Below are 27080 nucleotides of genomic sequence, written 5' to 3'. Positions count from 1 at the left end.
GAGATCTCTGCTTGAGCTTCTGGACCTAGGTTGGGGCCGGAAGAGGGAACTGACCTTGGAGCTCCTGGGGGGACAGGCCTTATTTTTGACCCTTTCACTTGCAGGGAGCAGGGATTGGATCAAATAACTGCATCCAGGGTATGGGCAAAACGAAGAAGTCATGGAGAATTTGCCCTCGGAGAGAGGCAGGCGTCACCTAGGATCTGGGTTGGGCAACAGTCTGTGCAGTGTGGACCAGAGAGGAGGAAGCGCCACAATGCGAGGGACAAGTGAGGAAGGACCAAAAGTTCCGGTTCCACCGCAGCAAGGCCCAGAGTTGCTAATCTGAATTCTTCGATTGCAGACTTTCAGAACTCCTTTCTCCTTCCTCAGCCTCGTCATTTCAGCATTCTGCCTTTTCCTTTGAGAAGTCAGATCATCCAAGTCCCAGGTGAGTAGAAGTTTCCACTCTCCTAAAGTTTACTCATTTGTCAGAGGGAATAGATATACTGCCTCATCTCTTCCTTGGGAAGGAGAAGGAGATCCACATTTGTTGCGTGCCAGGATGTGTACTGTGTCTCATCACTCAATAGTTTGGGTAGCTGAGTGTGTTTGGAAGGAGTATTCTAATTTTAAAGATGTATCAGAAAACAGGAAACTTGCATAAGAGTATTCGTAAGGCAAGTAGCATACTACTACTGCTGACCTAGTTAGGATCAGGTTCTGAACCCAGATCTGTAGGACCGGCAGACTTTTGACACTATGCTGATGTTTCACAAACGTCTCATTCACTTACCACCTGATGATTTTTGCCATACCTGGGGCCTACCTGTATTATTTTTCTCATATTTTTAATTTTATACTTACATTTATTTTAAAAAATCAAACTTATCCTGAGAAACACTATATGAGAAATTATGTATTTGATGGATGCTCTAATAGCTTTATATTTATTCTAGCATATACCTAAAGGTGTTGATCTATGTACCATATAAAATCATCTCTTGTCAGAAAGATACAGAATGTGTTTTGGGACACCATGCACTGCATTATGCTTTGGCTGGATTTTTTTCTGTGTAGAAAAGTCCAAGCGGCATATCTGGGTCTAAATTGTCCATCCTCAGTGCATTGTTTTTTTCCTTTAGATGAATAATTCCACAGAGAATGCCCCTTTTTGTGTCATCTCTACAAAACATTTCACTTACCTATTAAGGGCTACTCTGTTCTGAATGTTGTGTGTAAAGCAAGTAAGAAGTCCCTACATTTCAGGAGCTTACTCTCTCTTTGGAGAGTTGATACATATACATGAAATAATTAAACCAGTGCTGTCCAAAGAACTGTCTGTGATCAGGGAAAAGTTCTATATCTGTTCCTTATAATGTGGTACCCACTAGCCACATGTAGCTACTGAGCACTTGAAAAGTACCTAATGCAAGAAAGAGAAAATGAAAAAAAAAAAAAGAATTTAAAATTTTGTTTAATTTTAATTAATTTAAATTTAAGTTGCTATATTGGATAGCCCAGGTCTAGATATTTGAAGTAAACTATTTTCAAGGTCAGTTGATTTGGATTTAGTGCCCTCCCCCTACGGAGGTGACAGGTGGGGAGGGAACAAGCCAAAGTATATGTGTTAATTGCTATTTAACTTTTGTTTCTTGGTGGAGGGTAAAGATTTTTTCCCACTTTCAGGGACTTCATAGTCCAAATAACATACTCATGAAACTGTGTTCATCGAAGACATATTTATAGTTTAAGACACTTGTGCAAATGTGCAGCTTCTGTGTTTTATTACTATTGACGTATCCTATAAAGCAATCACTTTATAGGATATACACAAAAGTCTCAGCATTGTATTACTTTTGTTCACTGCAAATAACTTTTCTTCCAGCTATCTGTGTTTTCTTTCATTAGGGACATTTAGGCTATGTAAAAATTAGTTAGGAACAATGATAACTAATATTAATAGCATTTTCAAAGTATCAGATCTTAAGCGTTTTACGTGGAAGTTGGTGTATTCAGCTCATTCATTGCTCATTAGCATAGCAAGGAGGAAACTTGGTTCATAATTCCCTCAATCAGCTTGAATTCTCTGTCAAGTTATTTTCCTGGCACCCAAAGTCAAATACTAGTGGGCTGGTCATACCTTGTTTTGTTTTGTTTTCTCTCTATACAGAGTTAGGTATGTGGGGTTAGAAAGAAAGCTTAAAAAGAGTATCTTCACAGGACAATTTGCCTAATTTCTTAAGACTGAAAATACTTGAGAGACAAAATAACCAGACATACTATATAGTCTTTGTTTCTTGGTTTAAAGAAAAGCTATCCAAGCTGTTTTTAGGGCAGTTGGGAAAGTTTGAATATGGCCAGGACTATTAGGGAATTACTAATTTTGTGAGATGTGCTGATAGTATTGTAGTTAATATAGGAATCTTCTTTGGAAATGCATGCTGAAGCACTTATGTTTGAAGTGTTATGATGTCTGTAATTTACTTTAAAATAGTTCAGCTTAAAAAAGCACATGAAAAGAAGCAGATACAGCAAGCAACATGTCAATAGTTGTTTATTTCAGTGGTGTTCATTGTTCTGTTCTTTCTATCTCCTGTATTTGTGAAATTGTTGTAAAATGAGAGGGTACTTGTCCCACAGGAGAGTACTGAAATACTGGATGTGAAGCACTTGGCTCGGTGTCTAAGCATACCATAACTGTGCACTAAATATTCACTGTTACTTATAGCAAAATACAGTAATATTTTAAGAGTGTTCATTGACAGATATTTTCCACCATAAGCTAATTTCTTGTGGAGGGAGAAAACCTCCACAAGTGGGAAACATCAATTTCCATAAAGTTAGGAGGAATTTATGAAGTCAGTAAGGATAAAGTAAAACGCACCAAGAGCCCTTTCTCCTTGCCATTTTTTAAATATATCTCAAATACAAAAAGCAGCTGATGTCCACATGTTGCTGTGAATATCCTCTCTCATGACTTCATGCTCTTGCTTTGTGTATGAGTAGGTCTATTTGTATTTGTCTGTAGTTAGTCTTTGAGTTTTGTCATACTATGTTCCTGGGAGCTACATTTGAAAACAGTCATTGTAGAGCTGATTTTTCTCAAGGAACAGTTTGTTATTGAGATTTATTTTCCTAGTCAAGGACTTTGTATCAAAGAAATTGTAGAAGTGGCCCATGGTCAACTGGCAAACATTGCTCCAGCATTTATAATGATCCATATTCACTTAAAATAATGAAATAATGTCCCAAGTCAGTAGAATTTTGAAGGAAAAAAGGCAAACCTCAAATCTCCTTTTAAATGAAGGAACTGAGAACAAGGAACATGATTTGCTTAAAGTCACATATACTATGTTAGTGCCAAATTCAGGAATAAAACTATTTTGCATTAAAAAAAAATTTGCCGAGTGTCCATATAAGGATGGTGCAGTGAGCCTTACGATTGTTAATTGTACCTGTACTACAACTCTATAGCGTTACTAATTGGTCATAAATAAATAAGCATCTTTAAAGACTGTGTATAAATAATGGTCATGAATCTTTTTTACCTTATTAGAATTTGAAAGTGCTTTTGAAAATGTTTTTATTTGGATAATGCATTTCTTTAACATGATATGCAGGGCCTTTGCCCAATCCACAGCTGTACTATGGCAGAGCCTGGGGAAGAGGAGGCAGTGTCAGCAGAGGCCTCAGGGTTCTCAGACTTGAGTGACTCAGAGTTTCTGGACCTGGAAGATATGCAAGAGGCAAGTACTTCACCTAGTGAGCCTGGCCCTTCTTCCGAACTCTCTGGGAAGGATGGCAAACTCATTAGCTTACCAAAGTGGAAAAGAGGATTGGATGTCTCATCACCTATGGAGCGATTCTGTCTGAAATACTTGTATGTCACTGACCTGTCTGCTCAGAACTGGTGTGAACAGCAGATGGCATATGGGAAGGAGCTTCCTGGTTTCTTGACACCTGAGAAGTCAGCTGTTTTGGACACTGGTGCCAGCATCCACCTAGCAAGAGAACTAGAAGTTCATGATCTTGTGACTATCCCCGTCACCACTAAAGAAGATGCTTGGGCAATTAAGTTTCTGAACATATTATCAATGATTCCCACTCTGCAGTCAGAAGGGCGCGTCAGAGAGTTTCCAGTGTTTGGAGAAGTGGAGGGTGTACTTCTTGTTGGAGTGATTGATGAACTGCACTATACAGCCAAGGGGGAACTGGAACTGGCTGAGCTCAAGACACGCAGGCGCCCTGTGCTTCCTCTGGATGCTCAGAAGAAAAAAGACTGTTTTCAAGTCAGCTTGTACAAATATATCTTTGATGCCATGGTACAGGGGAAAGTGACCCCTGCAAGCCTAATCCACCACACAAAACTGCATCCAGAAAAGCTACTGGGACCTTCGGTGCTGAGGCATGCCCGGCAGGGAGGCTTCTCTGTGAAGTCCATGGGTGACCTCATGGAGCTGGTCTTCTTGTCTCTAACACTGTCTGACCTCCCCATTATTGACAGCCTGAAGATTGAGTATATCCACCAAGAGACTGCTACTGTGCTGGGTACAGAGATCGTGGCCTTCGAAGAGAAGGAAGTGAGAAGCAAAGTGCAGCACTATATGGCCTACTGGATGGGCCACCGAGAGCCTCAAGGTGTTGATGTGGAGGAGGCTTGGAAATGCTGGACGTGCAGCTATGCAGATATCTGTGAGTGGAGGAAGGGCAGTGGCTTGCCCAACTCTGTGCTAGAGCCACAAGCCAAAAAAGCCAAATGAACGGGTGTGCCCTTAGGAACTTTGATCTTTCCTGTTCCCAGTATATTCAGTAGAGAAAACAGAACCAGTCTCTGAGCTTGACATTCATGGAGAATGTTCTTATTTTGGTTCTTTTCATATTTCCTCACCCTCTAACCTCACAAATCCATGACCAAGGCTCAGGGGTGAGTGGGAGAGATCTGGGATTATACTGTCCCTGGAGCTTCGCCATAGATTGCCAAGAAGACAGAGGCTCATCATGGCTGGAGCAAAGGTATCCTTCAGCAATCACTGCTTTTCTAAGAAGAATCTTCAGTTTCTTGTAAGTCTCTTCTCTATTTTTTCTTAATCAAGGTTTCTACATTTTATATAATGAAATAAAGTGAAACACTGTCCAGGTTGGTTGAACTGATGTTTTTTTTTTCATAATTTCAACCCTTCAAAGGGGACCACCACAAATAGTTGTGTGTGTGCTATTCCAAGCCTTTAAGTACATACATAAACATTTTTCTGAAGTAGTGAAATGAGCAGAGCAAGAATTTAAAAGAAGCATAATACATATACTCAAAGAAATAAGGAAAAGTGAAGCAGAAAGAGAAATTCATATACAATGAAAATAGTAAATGTGAAAAACATAATCCATGATGTAACATGTGACATTCACACACTGTACAATCCAGCAATACTACTAAGTATATGCTAAGAGAAATTCTTATACATGTACAGCAGGAAATATGAACAAGAACTTGGTAGCACTTTGACAATAGCAAAACCTAAACCGAGAAACTACCCAGTACCTGTCATTGGAAGAGTGGCTGGTGTGGTACAGCAACCAAAACACATGAGCTACAAGAACATGCAACCATGTGGATGAAACTCAGCACCACAATACTAAGTGAAAAAATAAGTCCCAAAAGGTTACATATGATATGATAATCTCTTTATAAAGTGAAAAACAACAAAATAAAAACAGTGTAAGGACAGTGTAAAGGTAATGGAGAAGAACCTCAGAGCATCTTGGAGGAGTCTCAGTGGAGCCTTTAACTGGAAACATCACCAAGGCCAGAGGAAAGAGTGACATGAGCATCACCTGGAAGGAGAAGGCTTGATTATGGAGACACCACGAGAGAATTTGCAAATGTAGCTGGAGGGATAAGAGTTGGCAGGGGTGGGGTTTCTATATGAACTAGAAGGCCAAGAGCCAGCAGAAGATGGTGGATATTGTTAATGTGACTGCATGTTATACATGAACTGGTAAAATGAGGATATTTATGGGAGTTAGAGGTGGCCTCTGGAGGCCTTCTGAGCTACACGTACTCTTTTTTTATGAACAGTGGGAATCTTCTAATAATAACTCTTCCCATTTTCTAAGTGAGTATTATGTCTCAGGCACTGTGCTAAGCACATTTTATGATTAAATTTATGTATCCATTAGTATCCCTGATGAGGGAACTGAGGCTTAGGAGGGTTCTAAAACTTGCCCAAGTTCCCACAGTTTGAAAGTGATTGACTTTAGCTGACATATGTCTGTGCCTACGCTCTTATCTATTAGGCTGTGAAGCTTTTCTGGCTGTGTTAAGCTGCCTGCTCTGTACGTTATTCTAAGCCCTAGGAAGTTTGGAATCAAATTTGGGGCATGGTAAACTAGACCTTATGGGACAAGCAGTATTAAGCAAATAGTCTTCAAGAAAAGAACTTGCTCAAGGTTCTGTAGCATCATCTTAGTTATAGCAGAATCTTTAAAAAGAGGAAAAAGAGAAAATCAGTTGGTTTTAAACAGTGACTAATAGAATTTAGTCAGAATTCTGTAATTCAGTAATTCCCTGAGCTCTCAAATCCTTATTTTAAATTAACATCTTTCAGTTATCACTTTATGGTTTCTCACAAGATAGTTGAGGCACCTATATTTGGAATCACCTCAGAATTAGTGGAAATACTTCCCTGGTTTGCAGTTTCCACATATCTAATAAAGTCATCTCTCCCTTGTGAATTCTGTCTGAGGTCTGACCTACAAATTACGAACCTCTTGGTTATTTTTGTTCAGTGAGTGAGCAAATAAAAAGAGATGTCATAACAAAGCTATTTCTTAATTAGGGGGGGGGTTGGTTGTTTTGTGGTTTTATGTTTTGTTTTGTTTTTTTTTTTTAACTTGTTTTTTAAAACTTGCTTCCTGGGCCAGAGAATAGGTTAAGTACCTTAATTAGGATTAGGTTCAACTGTTCACAATACAAATTGCCAAGACAGTGGTATTTAAAATAGAATTTTTTTTTCTCTCTTATGAAAAGGAACCCTAGGTACCGTTAGTCTAGGTCATGATGACCCATATGTCAGGAGTCCAGGTTCCTTCTCTCTGTTTTCTCTGAAATCAACAGGATTTTCCTACTTCATAGTCCAAAACAGCTGCCCAAATTCCAATCACCCATTACACATTCAGCATAAAGCTCAAATAGGAAACGGGCATCATTTTAAGGACATAATTTGCAGCGCTTACATCCCACTGTCCAAAACGTGGTCACCTGGTCATAACTAGCTACAAGGGAGGTTGGGATATGTCATTTTTATTCTGAGAAAGCATATGTGCAGACAAAAACAAGATTCTGTGAACTGCAAAAACCGGAGAATGGATATTGAGTGACAGCTTGCCATCTCTGCCCCACTGAGATTTTCGGTAACAGAGCTTGCACTTTTTGCCTTGCCAAGGACTGTACACCCTTGGGGAAAGGAGGAAGATGGAACATGACTAGTCCTTAACCGATCTCCACAACTCCATCCTGGCACCAGAATGTGTCAGAACTGACAGTTAAGACTAAGTTAAGACTCATGATTTTAAAAATCTGATGTCATGTGCTAGATGGAATTTGAACAATTCTTTCTCTGCCTTGCATATTCTGGGGCAAAAGCATCAGACTCACAAGGTCAGCTTTTAGGATTTGATACTTCCAAACTCATTGGAGGCCTACAGGAGGCAGAGCCTCAAGGCCTTGAAATCTTGAGGTCTTAACTGGTGATTCTGGACATCTCATGGCACAAAGAAGAGAGCAGGTATGAGAGGATCCAGCCAAGAATAACTGAGTTCTGGCCCTCATGCTTTGTTTAGAAAATACAGACAGGTAAACTGGCAATGATAGAGCCATGTGATAAGAGCTCGCATAGGGTGGTACAAGATATTAGAGAAATCCGGACAAGATGTTAGGAAATCGGCACTGGGCTTTTAGAGATCAGGAAAGCTTTCTGGTGGGCGTGAAGACTGCTGAACAAAGTGAATTAGCTGAGTTAAGAAAGTTTGGGTAATGTCTCAGGCAGAGAATGGTACGTGCAACAGCCTGGCAGATAAAGAACATGGTGCATTCAGAGATCAAAAAAATGTATTAAATTTAGATAGTAGGATGAAGGGAAGTGGGAGAAGACAAAACTAGAGAGATAAGCAGGGCACAGAATAAGACCTTATAAATCTTGTTTAAAGTTTGGGAGTGAGAATTGATTAAATTCTTGCCCCTAATTTCTCTTTCTCAATTTTCAATATCTTAAAACATTTGTTTTTTATTGAGATAAAATAAGTAACATCAAATTTACCATTTTAACCATTTTAAGTGTACGGTTCAGTGGCATTACATTCACATTGTTGTACATCCGTGTCTGCCATCCATCTTCAGAACTTTTTTATCTTCCGCAGCTGAGATTCTCTACCCATTAAGCACTGACTCCCCATTCCTCCCTCCCTTCAGCCCCTGGCAGTCACACTATACTACTTTCCGTCTATGAATTTGACTACTGTAGGTGTAAGTGGAATCATACAGTATTTGTCTTTTTGTGACTGGCTTATTTCACTTAGCATGATGTCTTCAAACTTTCATCTGTGTTTTAGCATGTGTCAAAATTCCCTTCCTTTTTAAGACTGAATAATATTCAGTTGTGTCGGTAACTTTTAAAAGTAAGTGGAAGCCAAGTAGTGTTGCAGAAGGGGAGCTGACTTGATAAAGAGAACATGTTGCAGAATGATTTATCTCAGATAGATCTGAGATCAGAAATACTGTAGCGGTATCACAGTCCACCATGTTGTGTAGTTGTCAGACCCTCAAATGTGGAAGCAGAAAATGCAGAGTGGTCCTGTTGTTATGGAACCAGGGGGAGGCTCCAAGCCCTGAAGGTCTGGATGAAGTGAAAAATGAGCTGCCTTGAATTCCAGGTCAGTATCCCAGGAATATTGATGGAGGCCCCATAAGCAAAATCTGTGAATGTGGGGCATAAATAAGGTAAGAATCATCATCCTAGCATCAGTTTCTCCAGTTCCGAACTTAACTTCTACGTCTTCCATAATGACTCCAGTAACCACAGCATTCATTGTGTATCTTTACTGGGAGTATCTTTTTCAAGTGTATGACTTACCTTTTATTGTCATGGTGTCTTTTAATGAACAAAATTTAATGAAGACCAGTCTCAATGTTTTACTAGTGCTTTTTGTGTCTCATTATTTTCCTACTTCAAGACACTTTCTTTTACTTATCAATATATTTTGGAGTTGTTTTATATTAATATTTATAGTTTACCTCCTTTTAGCAGCTCAAAGGATTCCATTGTAAAGATACACTACTGTTTATCTAACCAGGCCTCTATTTACATACACTTAGCTTATTTCCTGTCTTTTCCTACTACAAACACTGTAACAGTATATAAAGTAGAAAGTAAAAGTTGCTGTCACATACACACCTATTAATCCTGAATCCCAAAATAACCATTGATAGAAAGTTGATAAGGTTATTCAAGACATTTTATGGACATATCAATATATCTTTATGTATAAAACAAATATGTGTGTATTGGGGTGTATGTGATTAGACACAAAAAATCCTCCATAACTTGCTTGTTTCAGTCAAGTTTTATCATGAACATATTTTCATATTAGTATCATATCAGCAGCTGGATAATACAGTATTTCATTCTATAGGTGTGATATAATTTATCATTTAATTATTCCTTCCCTGTCGGCACATACAGGGATAAATATAGACACATAGATGTGCACAGCCTGTATATAAACATTGATACTGCGAATATTTTTCTAATTTTCCTCCTCTTATTCCAAGGCCTAGACATTTTGGGGTATAACATGGGCACATTTAAAATACATCTGGATCCAGATTGCCCTGCGAAAATATTATACCTTTTAGTCTCTAGGATTCCCCAAAGCAAGGGTCTTTTGTACTTGTCACTGTTATCATCATATGACATAATAACTCAAAATTATTTTCTAAAAAGAAGTACATAAAAATGTATGTTCTTCTACACCCTAACAGTAGTAGAATAATTTTTTAAAATGATGCCAGTGTGAGATAATTGGTATTTTAACCTTAATGTTTTAATTTGCACTATTCAGATAATCTGGGAAGACGAATATCTGTCCTTTATTTATTGATAATTTGTACTTTTATGAATTTCTCATATTCACTGCCCATTTTTAATGAGGATTTTAATCTTTTTAAATGATTCTTAAAAGCCAGTTTATTGCATGTCTTGTAATTTCCCTTATGGTGGAGTTTTCTGATTAAATAATACATGTTCCACATGTTCATGATCTAAAAAATCCAAAAAATACATTAAAGAATAATAAAAGTACATTAAAATGTAAGGAAGAAAGTACTCCTTAAATTTTTTCAACTATTATTTTTTTGGTTGTTGCTTCTCTTATTTTCTCTATAATTTCTATTATATATGTTTTCTGCATCTCCTAATTTTTCCTCTTATTATTTTATTCTGTCATTTTCTCTTAATACTGAGAAAATTGTTTGTGCTGGTCTTCAACTTCTTCAACTTAGAAAATATTTCTTTGAGTATTATCCCTCTATTCTCTTCCCTTCTTCTGGACTGCTTGTTATATGTACATTAAATTTCCTTGATCTGCCTTCCATATCTATTATCTTTTGTCTCATATTTCACTTTTTACTTTTTATCTTTACATTCTAAGAATTCTTTGACCTGTTATCTAGTTAACTAAGTAAGATTCCTACATTTTTCCAGTTTTCTCTTCTATTCAAGAAGCCATTGAAGTTTTTGTTCAGTGATTTATTTTTCATGCCACAAAATCTCACTGTTCTCTGATTTCCCTTTTTCCACATAAGGAATAAATGTTATAAGCATAACAAGTGTAGTAGATGCTTCACCTGAGTATTGAGCTCATCAGAAAGTCCACACAGAGACCATTAAATGTGATGAATGTGGTGGGGATTCAAACAGAACATAGGTCTTTACTGTAAAGATTATTCACAAAAGGGAGAAACTGTTTAATGTGATACATATGGTAAAGTCTTCAGTTGTAACACAATTCATATTCATTACACAGAGAGTGAGTCTATAAAAATGAAGGTAAGGCTTTCATTCAGAGAGTTATTTACTTTGTTAACCAGTATGATAAGGGCTTTTTCAATGGTATAAATTAAAAAGAGAAACAATAGAGCCAGAGAAACACGTTTTTCGGGGGTGCATTTATATATTGCAGTATGATTACAACAGTAGCTTTAGCTAACATCTGTAAAAATTTTTTTAATTTAATTTTATTTTTTGTGTGTAGAGGAGATAATTAGGTTTATGTATTTTTTAGAGGAGGTACTGGGGATTGAACCTAGGACCATATTCATGCTAAGCATGTGCTCTACCACTTGAGCTGTACCCTCCCCTCTTAGCTAACATCTTTATCACATTACATAATTATCATTTTTTGTGTTGAGAACAGTTAAGATCTAGTCTCTTAGCAATTTTAAAATTTATAATACAGTATTGTTGACTATAGTCACTATATTGTGCATCAGACCTCCAGAACTTACTATCTACTGTTTGTAATTTTATACCTTTCTATAGCTGCCCAATTTCAACCCACCCCTCCAGCCCCAGCCCCAGCCCCAGCCCGAGCCCCAGGTAACCATTATTCTACTGTTTTTATGCATTGAAATACAGAGAAACTCTTACATGTGCAATTTGGGGAGAACATTTTAACAACTTGTACAGCTTCTAACTAAAAAATATGATATCTAGGAGATTAATCTCATTAGTACCTTGAGTAGAGTGAAATATATAAAATTGGTATTCATGGAAAAATTGTTTAGGAATGTTTACATGCAAGTCACTCAGTGGCTATGGATATATTTCTTTTTTTAGATTTATGTTCATATAAAAATGAATAGAGGTTTTATCATTTAATCTCATGGTTCATTTGCTGCATTATGAACATAATAATATACATTCTCTCCTAACATACGCTCTAGACTCCTACTTAGAGACATAATTGTTTCATCTGTCACTTAGTTTTCTAAATCTTGAAAATGTTACATCCAGTGATCAAGATCAAGTGTTTTCTGGACTTCTTAACTTCTCTTCCATTTAATTTTAGACATATTAGCCTTTGAAACTGGAACTCATAATTCTCAGAGGTCTAGAGTAGTCATTAATTAATTACATAGATCCACTGTTTTAATAGACCTTGATAATAATTTATTTAAGATACTTTTTAAATGCCCAAATTGAACTTCTAAAGATGAAAAGTACAATGTCTGAGATGAAAAATAAGCTGGATGGGATTAATGACAGATTTGATACTGTAGAAGAAAAGATTAGTGGTTGCAGATTTAGCCAAAATGAAACAGAAAAAAAAAGTACTGAAAATGAAAAAACATCAATTAGCAATGGGAAAACTGTAAGTGATGGTCTAATACATATGTAATTGTTGTCCACAAAGGAAGGGAAGGGACAGAGGACAGGAAAAGTATTTGAAGAAATAATGATGAAAAATTTTCCAAATCGAATGAAAACTATAAACACACAGATCCAAGAAGCTTAATGACTTCTCCAAGAAACATGGAGAAAATTAAACTAAAACACATAATAATCAAATTGCTTAAAGCCAGTGATAATGAAAAAAATCTTACAAGTAACCAAAAAAATAATAGTAATAATAAAGAGGGAAGTAAAGAGAGAGGGAAAGAAAAATAAAGATGACAGCAGACTGTTTGTTGGAAATGATAGAAGCCACAGAAAGCAGTGGAGCATTATCTTTATTAAGGTCCTTAAATTAAAACTATCAACCTAGAATTCTTTATGCTGTGAAAATATTCTTCAGAGGTGAAAGTGAAATAAAGACTTACTGACATACAGAAGTTGAATTCATCACAAGCAGGCCTATATAGAATTAATGTTATACGAAGTCCTTCAAGCAGAAGGAAAATGATACCAGAATGAAATCTGGATATATACAAAGGAAAGAAGACCATAGGAAGTGGTAACTATGTGAGTAAATACAAACACTTTAAAATTATTTAAATCTCTTTAAAAGGTAACTTGCCCGTTTAATAAAGTAATGATAATAGAGTGTTTTGTGGGATTTATAATGTATTTAGAAGTATGACAAAAGCATAACAAGCAAGAAGGGAGAAATGAAAGTTTACTGTTGTAACCTTTTTTTTTAAATGCCATTTTAAAAATTGAGATATAATTGACATGTAACATTATATGTTATAGGGTTCTTATATTCTGGTAAGTGAAGTGGTATAATATACCTTGAAAAGTAGTCTGTATTAAAAGCGTATACTGTAGATGCTAAAGCAACCAACTAAAGAGACAAAGATATATAGCTCTAATAAGCCAACACAGAAGATTAAAATAAAGTCATTAAAAATCATTAAAAATGTTTAATCCAAAGGAAGATGGGGAAAAAAGGAACAAATTACAAATGGGAGAAATAGAAAACACTTAGTAAGATGGTAGGTTTAAACTGGTCATACCAATCATATTAAATGTAAATGTTCTGAAGAACTTATTAAAAGGCAGTGATTGTCAGATTGTAGGAAAAAGACGAATATAAGCTTCCTAAAAGAAACTCATTTTAAATATAAAGATAGTAATAGGTTAAAACTCAAAGAATGCAAAAAGATATACCATGTTAACATTACTCCAAAGAAAGCTTGTCAGTAGAGGGTGCTGGAGGTACACTAGAGGAGGAAGTTGTGATGGTTTATTTTATGTGTCAACTTGAGTAGGCTAAAGGATGCTCAGATAGCTGGAAAAAACATTATTTCTTGGTATGTCTGTAAGAGTGTTTCCAGAAGAGATTAGCATTTGAATCAGGGTGTTGACTAAGTAGAGAAGATCTGCCCTTACCAGTGGACAGTTATTATCCAGTCTGTTCAGGGCCAGAAGAACAAAAAATGTCAAGAAAGGGCAATTTCTTGCTCTCTCCTTGTTCTGGGGCATCCATCTTCTGCCCTCAGTCATTGGAGCACCCGGTACTCCAAGACTCACACTAGTGCATGCACTCCACTCCTATTCTCAGGCCTTTGGCTTCAGACTAGGCATAACACCATCATTTGGCTCTGTTGGTTCACGGGCATTCAGACCAAGACTGAATTACACACACTGGCTTTCCTGGTTCTCCAGCTTGCACACAGCAGCTTGGAGAACTTCTTAGCCTCCGTAAATGCTTGAACCAATTCCAAACATCCATCTCTCTCTCTCTCAATCTCAATCTTTCCCTCTCTCTGTATTTGAAGAAGAAATACAAATAAAATCTACACAAACTTTCAGAAAATGGAAGAGGAGGGAAACGTCCCTACTCATTCAATGATACCAGCATTACTCTGATACCCAGACCAGATATTACATGAAAAGAAAACTATAGACCAGTGCAGTGTACCCTGTGAACATAGATGCAAAGATTTTGAATAAAGTTTTAGCAAATAGAATCCAACAATATATATAAAGGACAACACACCATGACCAAGTGAGGTTTATGCCAGAATTGTAAGATTGGTTTAAAATTAAAAGTATCAGTGTAATTCACCATATTAATATACCAAAAATGAAAAAAACATGATAATAGATACAGAAAATTTTTTGAGAAAATTCACCATCCATCCTTCAGAAAACTAAAACTAAAAGGGAACTTCCTCAATCTCATGAAGAGCATCTACAGGAAACCTACAGTTAACATTATACTTAATGTATTTCTACATCGTCACAACAAACAATTGGAAATGGAAATTCAAAACTACAACTTATCAAAAATATGAAATATTTAGGGATACAAAAAAATCAAAAATATGAAATATTTAGGGATAAATCTGACCAAAAATATATGAGTTGTACACTGAAAACTAGAAAATATTGCTGAGAGAAATTAAAGTATACCTAAATTAAATGATGAGATGTATCATGCTCATGGATTGGAAAACTCAGTATTGTTAGGATGTCAGTTTCACTCAAATTGATCTATGGATTTAAGACCCTAGCCAGACAGCTTGCATGATGCATTTATGGAAATGGAACTATAGACATTTTCACATTCACTCCTCTTTATTTAGCATCTATTATGTGCCAGGCCCTGGAGGTATAGTCATTGACAAAACTACGATTTTATTCACACCAATTCCAATGTGCAGGGTTTTCCCCACCACAGGCAATTTTCAGACACCAGATGTTGTCCTACAATTCAACACAATTCTGACACTATCTACCTGGCAATAATGTCAGGTCTTAGAGGTTAAGGGTTCAGTCCTTGAAGACTGCCCCACTGCTCCTCCTTCAGATGCCAATTACATGTCCAAGTATCTACTTGTGCGTCTGACCTACTGGCTATAGGTTGGAGGTTCCAACAGCCCCCTCCTTAGGTTTTATTAATTTACCCAAGTGGCTCACAAAACTCAGAAACATTTTTCTTACTCTACTACCAGTTTGTTATTAAAGGATATAACTCAGGAACAGCGGGGCTCTTAGAAGAAATGCATAAGGCAAGATCTGCGGAAAGCATGGCAGTTTCATGCTGTTTCTTGGCACATCACTCTCCCCGCACCGCCATACATTCACCAGCCCAGAAGCTATCTGAACTCCATCTTTTTGGGGTTGTATGGAGGCCTCATTACATAGCCATGATTGATTAAATCATTGGTAGTTGATTCAACCACCCGTCTCTCCCCTCCCAAAGGTTAGGAGGTGTGGAACTGAAAGTTCCAACTTTCTAATCACGTGGTTGGTTTTCTTGGCAACCAGGCCCCATCCTTAAGTGCAGTCCAAAAATCACCTAATTAATGTAACAAAAGACACCATTATTGCTCTCATCACTTAGGAAATTCCAAAAGTTTTAGGAATGCTGAGCCAGAATTGGGGATGAAGGCCAAAAGTATATTTCTTAGTCTAAACCACAGTATCACAAAAACACTGCTTTTTAATCTGCCTCACAGATTATTCTCTCAGTCTTCTTTACTGGGTCCTCTTCATGTCCCAACCGAAGCTGGTGTATTGCTAGAAGAAACAACTGAATAAGGGTATCGTATTCCCTTAGCATCTTGCTGATTTAGATTTTCCAGTACTTAAAAATTCTGGTGTCTATCATTTAATGATAGACATATTTCCCTTTTATAAAAATGAGCGCGTCTCTCTAAGCATAGCCAGACACACCAACCCAGGAATATCTCCTCAAAGAAGCAGAAAGCCTCCGACACCTACCGGAAACCAACTCCACAGGCCTTGTGGGAAATGTAGTGTCAGATGAATAGCCTGCACCGCAGGGGAGCCTGGGAACTCCGGGCGGGTAGTTACTTCCGCACACGCGCAGTGGGGCAGTAGTCGGTATTCCGTAATTTTCCAACCAGCATCGCCTGAAGTGAGAGTGGGTTTCTCCCAGATGTAGGAGAGCTCTAACCTGATAAACAGCTTAGAGTCGGAGCTGGGAGCGTGATGGTGCGAGGCTGGCAGGTATGACTCTGCAGAACTCGGGGGACATACAGGAAGGGCAGGGGGGGGAAAGGGACTGGTTTATTAGCTTACTCAACCGAAGATAAAACTTTAAAACTCTCACGTGCGGTAACTTCATTTTGGGTGTGTGGGTCCTGTCCAATTTTGGAGTAATTCAGAGAAAGCAAGAGAAGGGTCTCACTGCCACTGGGTGGGTTCCTAGATCCCAGGTGGGGGTAGAGCAGCTCTGCTTTCCTGCCCTCATAAGTAAAGATCACTGTGTAGAAGTCTGCATCAGATTGCACCTTTCCTGATTTCAAGAGCACCGTTTGCTGTACCAGAGCTTGCAAAAGGAAATATTAAACTATTTTAAGGGATCTAGGAAGAAAATATTTCTAGAGAAAGTTTGGTGCACTCTTCTTAGGATGCTCTCATAACAATCTTCTGAAATAAATGTTATCTCCCTTTTACATATGAATTAACTAAAGCTGAGAGAGGGGACGTTAACTTTCCTTGACTCACACGGTTTAGTATAGTGGAAGATCTGAGATTCAGATCCAGATGAGTTTTCTCCACATTCCATTCTTTCTGCAAGATGAAAAAAAAAACAAAAACCCTGAAGAATAAAGTGTTGGACTTACTTTCCTTTTGAACTATTCCAGTAATGTATGCTGAGTAAATTTCAGCTTGTCTTCTTTTTTTTCTCCAATTATCTCTTGGTGAGTCTGAAGATTTTCCAGTGAAGACTGTAAATAAAGCTCGGGGTCCCTTTTGCACATTTTAGCCTTTCTAGGGCCCTAGAAGTGCTGGTTGGAATTTCAAAAAGCCCAAACTGGGCTCATAGCAGTTGGTGAGTTCCCAGAGAGAATGAAACAGATCTAGAGTCTAAACTGAAAACTCCTGCTTAAAAAAAAAATTTCCCCAAGTCCCTCCATCCAGCCTTCTCAAGAGACCTAATTTGAGATGTCTTACTCCAGCTATAGAACAGAGACCAAGAATCACAGGAAGGAATGGCTTCCAAAGATACTGAGCTTCAGAGATCAGGCTTTTAGTTATCCTTTTAACTCATTATTATTTACTTAGGATAAATTTCTGAGAAAAAAAGGCACTGGTTTAAATGTTAACAACTTGCTCTTAGGTCTGTAGGACAGAAATGTATAACATATCAAACTCCATGTATTCATAACACAAGTAGAGATAGTTGCTTATAAAATAGGAATTTTCTGACTTGCTAGGCACGTCATTCTCCCACTGGGTGGCATTTTCTGAGGCTGCAATGTGTGTGCTTCTGTTCTCATAGAGCATGGTTCTATATTGCAGTCCTGGTATTTCATGTCTTTATTCTCTTCCTCATTTCTGCTTTCATAGATCTCTGTGCAAGTGCTGCAGAAATGATCAACTTCAAGGTAAGGCACCCACTTTCTGTTATTTAAATCTCTTAAAAATCCGTATAAAAAGAAACTGTGTAGTCAGGGGAAATGTAGATTCGATCCAAAAGGAAATTCAGAAAATTGGTAAGTTGATATCCAGATTATAGGCTCTGTACGTAGTTGGAGCTGCATATGTATAACCAATCTTCCTGGGGATCATAGGAAATGGATAGCCAACCAGTTAAAGTATTGGCTTTTTCCGTGAGGATAATTCAAAACAATTCCTCAGATAAGTAAAATTTTTTCCTGGCACAATTCTCCAAAGAAAATATCTTACATTTGGATTTCATAGGGATAATATTAGAAACACTGTTGATGGTGACAATCCTGTGACAAATATAACATCAGATTTTCTATGACTTTCTTAGACTGTTCCCTAGAATAAGCAGGGAACCTAGTGCCAAGAAGTGCTACATGAACTCAATTTGTAAACCCAGGTACATAGCCTTTTTAATGTTCATTTGGATCCATAAGTAAACCTTGTACCTTTTCCAGAGTCTTCAGGAATTCTTGAGCATTTTCTCTTCTATGTGAATTTTACAGTCAGCTTGCCAAGGTTCATAAGAGTATTTTTATTGTGATTGCACTACACTTTTAGATTAACTTGGAGAGAATTTGTAACTTTTCAATAATGAGTTCTCCATTTATTCAGTTTTTCTTTTGGTCCTTCATTACAGTTTTATAGGTTTATTATCATAACTCTTGTATGTTTCTTATAATGTTTATTCTTATATATGGTTTAAGTTGCTATTGAGAATAGGATGGATTTTTTTTTCATTATATTTTCTGATTGGCTATTCTGGTATATAGGAAAGTATAGGTTTATCTATTTGACTTTATGTCAACTTACAGAATTCTTACTAAGTCCAAGAGTTTTATACTTGCTTCTTAGATTTTCTAGGTAGACCATCCTAAACTCTTCAAATGGAGTTTTGTCCCTTTTTGCCCAATATGTATGTCTCCATTTTTTTCTTGTCTCATTGTAATGGGCAAGACTTCTCATAACTAATTTTGAATGTTATTGCTAGCCAAAATCTTTTTTGTTCCAATTTTAATGGCAATTTTCCCAGTGTTTTACTGTTTCCTCCTATATTCTGGCAGATAGTTTTTGTTTGGTTGGTTGGTTTTTGTTTTTTGGCTTTTTTTAAAAATCAAGTTAAAGATTTTTAGCTCAAGATTGTTTTCGTAAATTGAGAACTCTTTTCTTATATCCTTTTTTTTTATACCTGTCAATGAAATCTTGTGTTTTATTTTAATACAGCAGTTTAAAGATTTCATTTCCCAAAACTGAACTGTCTATGCATTTCTAGGATAAACCTTACCTAGTCTCTTAACTTTTTAAAGGGACAGATAGAAAAAAAGCGGGGGGCAGATAGTAAATATTTTAGGCTTGAAGGCCATATACCCTCTATGGCAACTACTCAACTCTGCCCTTGTAGCATAAGTAAACAAATGGGCATAACTATGTTTCAGTAACATTTTATTTACAAATATAGGAAGCTAGCTTGTGGGTTATAGTTTGCTGACCGCTGCTCTACATAGTTTTAACTATCTCTTTGTGATGGACGTGTTGCCATATGCCTTTTTTTTTTAATTAAAAAAAATTTTTTTTTATTAATGGAGGTACTGGGGATTGAACCCAGGACCTTGTGCTTGCTAAGTATGCAGTCTGCCACTTGAGCTATACCCTCCCCCTCCACATGCCTTTTTTAATTTCAGTCTAAGTTAAACACGATTTTGACTTTATGGTTAAGATGATATATTTTATCATATAAGAAATCTATATTTTTCTATTTTATTATGCTTATGTGAGGCTAGCCTGTTACCCTTATAGCCTCACAAACATCTTATTACACTTAACATGTTTATTTTGCAGTGTCTAGTAGATTGTAAGATCTCTGAGGGCAGTAATAATTTTGTTCTTTTTTGTATAACTAGTATTGTACTTGGTATGTCCTCATTAAATACTGTTATGAGTGAATGAAGAACATATAAGCAGTGTTTTAAAATAATTCTATTGAGACGTAATTCACATACTACAAATTGATCTCTTTGAATGTATACAATTTAGTTGGTATTTTAAAAAAATATATTCTCATAGTTGTGAATTGTCTAATTTAAGGACATTTTCATCACCCTCAAAAGAAACCCCATACTTATTAGCAGTCACTCTCCACTCCTTTCTTCCCCAACCCGAAATAACCTTGTGTTTATATGGATTTGCCTATTCTGAACATTTCATACAAATAGAACCATACAATATGTGGTCTTTTGTGACTCTTTTCTTTCACTTAGCACAATATTTTTCAAGGATCATCTCTATAGTTTTACTGCTGAATAATATTACATTATATGAATATACCTCATTTTGTTTATCCATTTATTGTTTGATGGATACCCATATTCTTGCCACTTTTACCTATTATGAATATTTTGTGTGGATATATGTTTTCAATTCTTCTGGGTATGTACCTAGGAAAAATTGCTGGGTCATATGGTAACTCTATGTTTACCATTTTGAGGAACTCCTAAACTGGTTTCCGTAGTTGCTGCACCATTTTAGAATTCCACCAGCAATGTCTGAGAGTTCCAGTTTCTCCCTATCCTTGCTAACACTTGTCGTTGTCTGCCTTTGATTTTACCATCCTAATGGGTGTGAAGTGATGTCTCATTGTGGTTTTGATTTGTATTTTACTAATGATGTTGAACATCTCTTCATGTGCTTATGGACCATATGTGTCTTTGGAGAAATGTCTGTTCAAACCTTTGCCCATTTTTAAATCAGATTGTCTTTTTTATCATTGTGCTGTAAGAGGTCTTTTTATGTTTTAGATACAGATATCTTGTTGCAAATATTTCCCCCTATTTTGTGAGTTGTCTTTTTCAATTTCTTCATGGTGTCCTTTGAAACATAAAAATTTTAAATTTTGATGAATTCCAATTTGTCTGTTTTTTCTTTTGTCACTTATACTTTTCCTGTTATGTTTAGCGTCTAAGAAACCACTGCCTAATTCAAGGTCACAAAGATTTACTCCCTTGTTTTCTTCTAAGAATTATATATGGTTGACCCTTGAACAACATGGGTTTGAACTGTGTGGGTCCACTCCTAAGCAGATTTTTTTCAATAAATACATATTACAGTACTGCATGACCCATGGTTGGTTGAATCCATAGATATGGAGGGTGTAAAGTTACGTGTGGATTTTTGAGTGTGGGGAGGGTTGGCATCCCTAACCCCCAAGTTGTTTAAGGGTCACCTGTAGTTTTAACTCTTAGATTTAGGTCTCTGATCCAATTTTAGTTCATTTTTGTATATGATGTGAGGTGTGTGTGTGTTGGGAAGAGTCTAACTTCATTCTTTTGCATGTGGTTATCCAGTTATCCCAAAGCCATTTGTTTCAAAGATTGTTCTTTTTCCCATTGAATTATCTTGGCACTAGTTGAATATTTTTAACACAATTGTTGTTTCTATCACAAAGTGTGTTTCTGAATCAGGTGTACAGTAGTTATGATACATAACTTTCTGAAAACTCACCAGTGGACATGATATGATCCTAAGAGGCTGCCATGTTTCTCTTGCAAGTCCTCAAATGATGCACACTTTAGTTTGAAGATCCATGTACTATTCCAGGGATCAGTGACACTCCAGGATGTGGCTGTGGAATTCACCCCAGAGGAGTGGCAGCTTCTTGACTGTGATCAGAGAACCCTGTATTGGGATGTGATGTTGGAGAACTTTAGAAACCTCATCTCAGTGGGTAAGGACAGTGGGTGGTAACTTTTCATTGAAACTCAGAATGTTTTATTAGTGCCCTTCCTTTAAGACTTGTGGAAGCTGTGAACATTCTGAAGCATTAATGAGTCTGGCCCTGAATTTTTGTGGTCAAAGATTCTTAATCCCTTTTGGGGGTCAGATAGTGTGTTCATGCTTCCCAGATGGAGGCAAAGGGTCTTTTCTGTTCTAAAGCCTGTTTGTCATCCTTTACAGGCCCCGAGACTCCAGGAGGCAAATCCAAATTGTGAGATAGTTGTTTGTCCCCAGCACTTTGTCCCCAATTCTGTGTTGTTTCCCATGAACAGGGTGTCCAGACAGCAAGACAAAAGTGATCTTCAAGGTGGAGCAAGGACAGGAGCCATGGGTGGTGGAGGGAGAGAACCCACGTTGGCGCACTCCAGGTGAGTCAGCGAAAATCAAGTAGACGGGAGTCTGGAGTTGGGGATCCCAGGTGGCGTGTGAGGGACAGGCACCTTTGAAATACTTTCCAGGAAGCACCTCTTAAAAGCCACACACCTTTGGAGGTGACACAACATCCTCAGATCCCCAAGTGGCACCTTCACTTCCACTCTCCCACGTGGCTGCCCTTCCTCTTTCTCAGCTCTGGTGTGGGGGGATGTCCCTCTGCTCTGGCTCCCCACACTGCCTGTTCCATCTAAGTGCTTGCTTGGTTCTCTTAATTCCTAGAATCCTCATTCTTCTTCCCTCCTCAACATGATTGCAGATCTTGTCATACACCTAGTTCTAATAATGTGGTCAGATTGTGTGGGTTTGATCTTATTCCACCAATCACTGTGTAACCTAATTCTTTTGTAGCACAACTTTATTTATGAAATAGGGATAATATTAGTCTTTACCTCAAGTTTTTGTAAAGATTATATGAGTTAATAGATGCAGAACCCTTCAATTAGTTGACGGGCAGTAAGTGTTCAGTATATGTTGTTTTTATTTCAAAACTGTTAGTAACATATGCTCAAATTCTTTTCTTTTTTTTAAAAAAAAAAAGTCACCCCTTTTCTTGCAGCAAGTACTCCACCTGTGTACCCACCTGGTTCATCTTTAGTCTTCAAGTTCACTTGGGATATCTGCCTTCTAGTGCATCTTTCTGTTTCACTTGACAATATTGATATTTTTTTGAAATTCTCGTCCAATTTTATTTGAATTGGTTCTCACTAATATGCCTTCACCCTTTCTTACTGCTTATTCCCCGTTTGTGTCTTGCCTTTTCTTCCATCTTCTGCATTTCTCCCCACAATAACTCCCTCAGAAACTTCATCACTCTGAAGATTAGTTATTTGTTTTGTGTCGTCTTCAGCCTCTTTGCCTCATGAACTTTCCATTCCCATAATTTTATCCCACCTGGCTTTATTGTCTGTTTTTTCATAGTAACCAATTTTTAATATCCTTCAGCCTTTTACCTTTATCTTTACAATCAAGGGTAATGACTGGCCTGTTGCTTTGTAGTCTCAAAATCACTGTGGTAAGCGATTTGGTTTTTTCTCTTAAGAATTTCTCCTTAAATACTACCTATGATTTATTACCTATGATTTCAACTATTGGTTTACCCAAGTAATTCAAAATAAAATCTTCCCTTTCCACAGAGCTCATAAAAGAAGTATGTTTCAAATGAGTAAGACACCAATTAAGTGTATTTTAGATTCCCTGGGGCCCCATTTTCTACTAACATAAACCAAATGGGTTTTAATTCCTGATATGCTGTCTAGGCTGTTTCTGTACCTATATTGCCAATTCCGTTCTATTTGCTGGTTCATCTTAGATGTTCCTGCAAGATTTATTCAAATTACTTAGTTTTTTTTGTCAGTCTTCTGACAAATAAATATAAATTATTCCTTTGTAACCTGTACTGTGGTCTTTAAATGGCTTATAAGACCTTCTTTAATGTGATCCCATTTTGTTTATCCAGAATTGTCCATCTTTTCCTATTTCATGGCAGTTGGACTCTTCAGCATCCTCTGTACACAATCATCTTCTCTGTATCAGTCCTTTTGATTCTGCTGTGCTCCACCTACTAAAACCGGCATGCTGTATTTTTTTATTTTCCCTTAACTCTCTTGTTTCTTGTTTCTTGTTCCCCTGGTTACTTTGTTCATTGATCTCATCTCCATAGTGGGCTCTCTTCATTCTGTGAGCTAACCATGCACCTTTGTTGAACAGCTTTATTTCCTTTGTACCCTACCCACTGTACCTTGTACCTACTTTACTACCTTTCCTCAAGCTCACAAGTTAAGCCATCTCTTCTCATTGCCAGTCTGTTCTCCTGTTTCCTCTTCAGCAGTTTTATTCTTAAAGCTCGAGAGCAAGGCAAATACAGGATTTGCTTCACAATGACAGATTAGATTTGAAAACATGTAAGTTTCTTTCTATAACCGTTGATGGCAGAAATTAACTAGGAATGTCTTATTGTACTCCTTTTTAGAAGCTGACTGCCCAGGCAAGCACCAGGAAAGCAAAGACAATGTTTTGAACTCAGTTTTGTTCACATTCTGTAAAATTCTGACTGTGGAGAGACTCCATGGTTGTAATATGAGCACAGGTCTTAATCCTACAAGAAAAAAATCATATAAATGTAAGTCATATGGAAAGAGTTTGCAGCCTACTTTAGAATTACTTAATTATAACAGATGTTATACTAGAGAAAACACTTACGAATGCAATGAATGTGGGAAAGCCTTCAAAAAGAAGTTTCATTTTATTAGACATGAAAAAAATCATGCAAGAAAAAAACCTTTTGAATGCAACGATTGTGGAAAAGCCTATAGCAGGAAGGCACACCTTGCAACTCATCAGAAAATCCATAATGGAGATAGACCCTTTGTGTGCACTGATTGTGGGAAAGCGTTCATGCATAAAGCACAACTGGTGGTCCACCAGAGACTCCACACAGGAGAGAAGCCTTACGAATGCGGTCAGTGTGGGAAATCATTCACTTGGAACTCTTCCTTTACGCAACATGTGAAATCTCATACCCTTGAGAACTCCTTTGAATGTAAGGAGTGTGGGAAAACCTTCAGGTATAGTTCGTCCCTTTATAAACACTCTAGGTTTCATACAGGAGAGAAACCCTACCGATGTATCGTATGCGGCAAAGCCTTTGGCAACACATCTGTGCTTGTTACACATCAAAGAATTCATACAGGAGAGAAACCTTACGGGTGTATTGAATGTGGCAAAGCCTTCATCAAGAAGTCTCATCTCCTTAGACATCAGATAACTCATACAGGAGAAAAGCCGTATGAATGTAGCAAATGTGGGAAAGCATTTTCCCAGAAGTCAAATCTCATTGTACATCAGAAAATTCATACATAATGTTCACTTAAGAGTATGAGAAAACCTTAAATATTTTATAAACCTTATTAAGTAGAGAATTCATGGTGAGGAGAAATCCACCAATTTGAATGAATTGGAAGAATAGATTCCCATTAAAAAATTTTTGATGCCAATCATGTTCTGAAAGTGATAATAAAGTTTTTAGTGAAAAGATCACAGAAAACATTAATTTATAAATGATAGCCTGTAGAGCTTGGAAAGTAAGCATAAATTAAACAATCAAGGAATCAATGAAAACTATATTTACCATCTCTGATTTTTTATTTTTGTAATACATTATACACTTATGCAAGTGTGAGTATAAAATATGCTTATATATTATGTTGAATCATATCTATTAAGAGTTTCTGCAGTAAATATCACCATTTTTTTCTTCCATCCTAACAACATGCAAGTGAAAAAATGTGGTTTAATTTGTAGTATGAGTTTCAGTAATATTTTCATCCATTTGCTGGCACTTTGAATGGGTATGGCAGTGTTGCTGAATCTCAGAGTCTCCTCTTTAATTCTAAAACTTGTTATAAAGGTGTTTTCCTATGTATGTAAACATGAAAGCAAAAAATTTAACAAGATACCGATTGAGAGGGGGAAAGCGGTTGTATTCCGTATTACAGTAAGTATTCAGTTGCGGAAAAGAAGTATTTAAGTATGTAAATAAAACATTTGCACTTCAAGCGTACCTGTTCTTTTTCATTGGTGTATCTACATAAGGTGTAAGCATAGCTCAAATAGTGCTTAACTGAGCTGTCATCAGTATTTCATTTTAATACAGTAGAGTATCATGATACTTTGCAACTTTCAGGGAGTGAGTGTTTCGGTCTGGTTTTTGTTTTCTTGTATGAAATTGATACTGGCTTGGCCCCTAGGTGTGTGTGGAATTTTCTATGTAACAGCATAAGCAGTATTAATCAAGTTGAAAAGAGCAAGTTTTTTGCTTAGCAACTTCACTTTGGAATGTGACATTTTGTAAGTTCCTTATATTCCCTTAAAAGGATGAACCAGCCATTATTTAAGCTACTGTTTTTATTGCTATCCACAATATTCCTTGATGATATCAAAAAATTTATGTCTTGAGTTGTGACAAAACAGCTTGAACCTAAATTCAGAAATCAAGCCTTTTCAAGTTTAAGCTCAGTTACAACTACTTGGCATTGTTTTTCTTTCATTCATCATTTTTTTGAACTTAATGTTGAGTAATGATTATAAATGAATGACAGTGCTTTTTTGAACAAGCATACTATAACTTAAGGATCTCAATTAAATTTCATTGGCTGACAAAGATTTTTTTGCTTGACCAAACTTCAGTCAGGCTCCTGAAGCTTCCCGTAGGTCCGTCTATACACTCCCTTGTAAAATCTAGTTTTAGCAAGAACCCTGCTAAGTCATTTTAGCCAGAACCCTCCACCCTCAATATCTGATCAGATTCCTCATTCTCCATCATCCTTCAGGTGATGTCTGATCACCCTGTCCTGTCTTCAGGAAGAACTTTGTTAAGTGGGTTTAGCCAGAACCCTCCCTGCCCCTGATGTTTTCTCTTATTAATTTTCCACCCACAGACCCTCCACCCTACTCCTTGGCTATAAATTCCCACTTGACCATGCTGTATTCAATCTCTCTGGGTCCAATCTCTCCCCACCCCCACTAAAATCCCATTGCAGTGTTCTCTACCTATCACGCCAGTCCTGAGTAAAATCTGACTTGTCATTTGTCATCTTTAAGAAATGTCACTGAATACTTTTTTCTTTCATATTTTCCCAGTTATTTTAGGAGGCTATGTATTGACTACACTATTACCTTTCTTTTGGGATTGTCTTCAGAATCAGTTTGCTAGCCAAATTCTTTGGGTATGTATTGTCCCGGGACATGCCTTTTTTTCAGCTCAACAGTTTCATTTCCTACATGAAATCCTCGTTTTGCCCTGCCTAGTGTTCACTGTTCCCATCCTATCTCCTCTCCCCATGTCCATGCTTCTCATCTAAGAGACTCCAAACTACTTAAGACTGCAGGAAGAGAATGCATTTTAGGAGGGAGTAGGGGGCTCTACTGCTGTCAGCATGACGTGAGGTCCCCTTGGGAGAGCAGCTGTGTAGGTCA

At 37.1% G+C, this 27080-nt stretch overlaps 2 protein-coding genes across 3 annotated transcripts; both read left to right on the top strand.

The window, feature by feature from the left end:
* Positions 1 to 291: 291 nt before the first annotated feature.
* On the top strand, positions 292 to 5116 carry EXO5 (exonuclease 5). Its single transcript, XM_072974681.1, has 2 exons — positions 292 to 430; positions 3603 to 5116. The coding sequence occupies exon 2, from the start codon at positions 3630 to 3632 to the stop codon at positions 4740 to 4742; it is 1113 nt and encodes a 370-aa protein (XP_072830782.1). The 5' UTR covers positions 292 to 430; positions 3603 to 3629; the 3' UTR covers positions 4743 to 5116.
* LOC116282977 (uncharacterized) lies at positions 298 to 25665 on the top strand. 2 transcript variants are annotated; one of them, XM_072974680.1, is made up of 5 exons: positions 298 to 430; positions 17802 to 17839; positions 21495 to 21621; positions 21944 to 22039; positions 24076 to 25665. In XM_072974680.1, the coding sequence occupies exons 2-5, from the start codon at positions 17825 to 17827 to the stop codon at positions 24963 to 24965; spliced, it is 1128 nt and encodes a 375-aa protein (XP_072830781.1). In that variant the 5' UTR covers positions 298 to 430; positions 17802 to 17824; the 3' UTR covers positions 24966 to 25665. The 2 variants fall into 2 exon arrangements, with proteins under 2 accessions (XP_072830781.1, XP_072830780.1); XM_072974679.1 differs by having other exon boundaries at positions 21447 to 21621.
* The last annotated feature ends 1415 nt before the right edge of the window (positions 25666 to 27080 follow it).

The sequence above is a fragment of the Vicugna pacos genome, chromosome 13 (assembly GCF_048564905.1).
Source record: "Vicugna pacos chromosome 13, VicPac4, whole genome shotgun sequence".
NCBI lineage: Eukaryota > Metazoa > Chordata > Mammalia > Artiodactyla > Camelidae > Vicugna > Vicugna pacos.
Note: the sequence above shows the minus strand (reverse complement) of the source record. Positions and strands in the feature narration are given on the sequence as shown.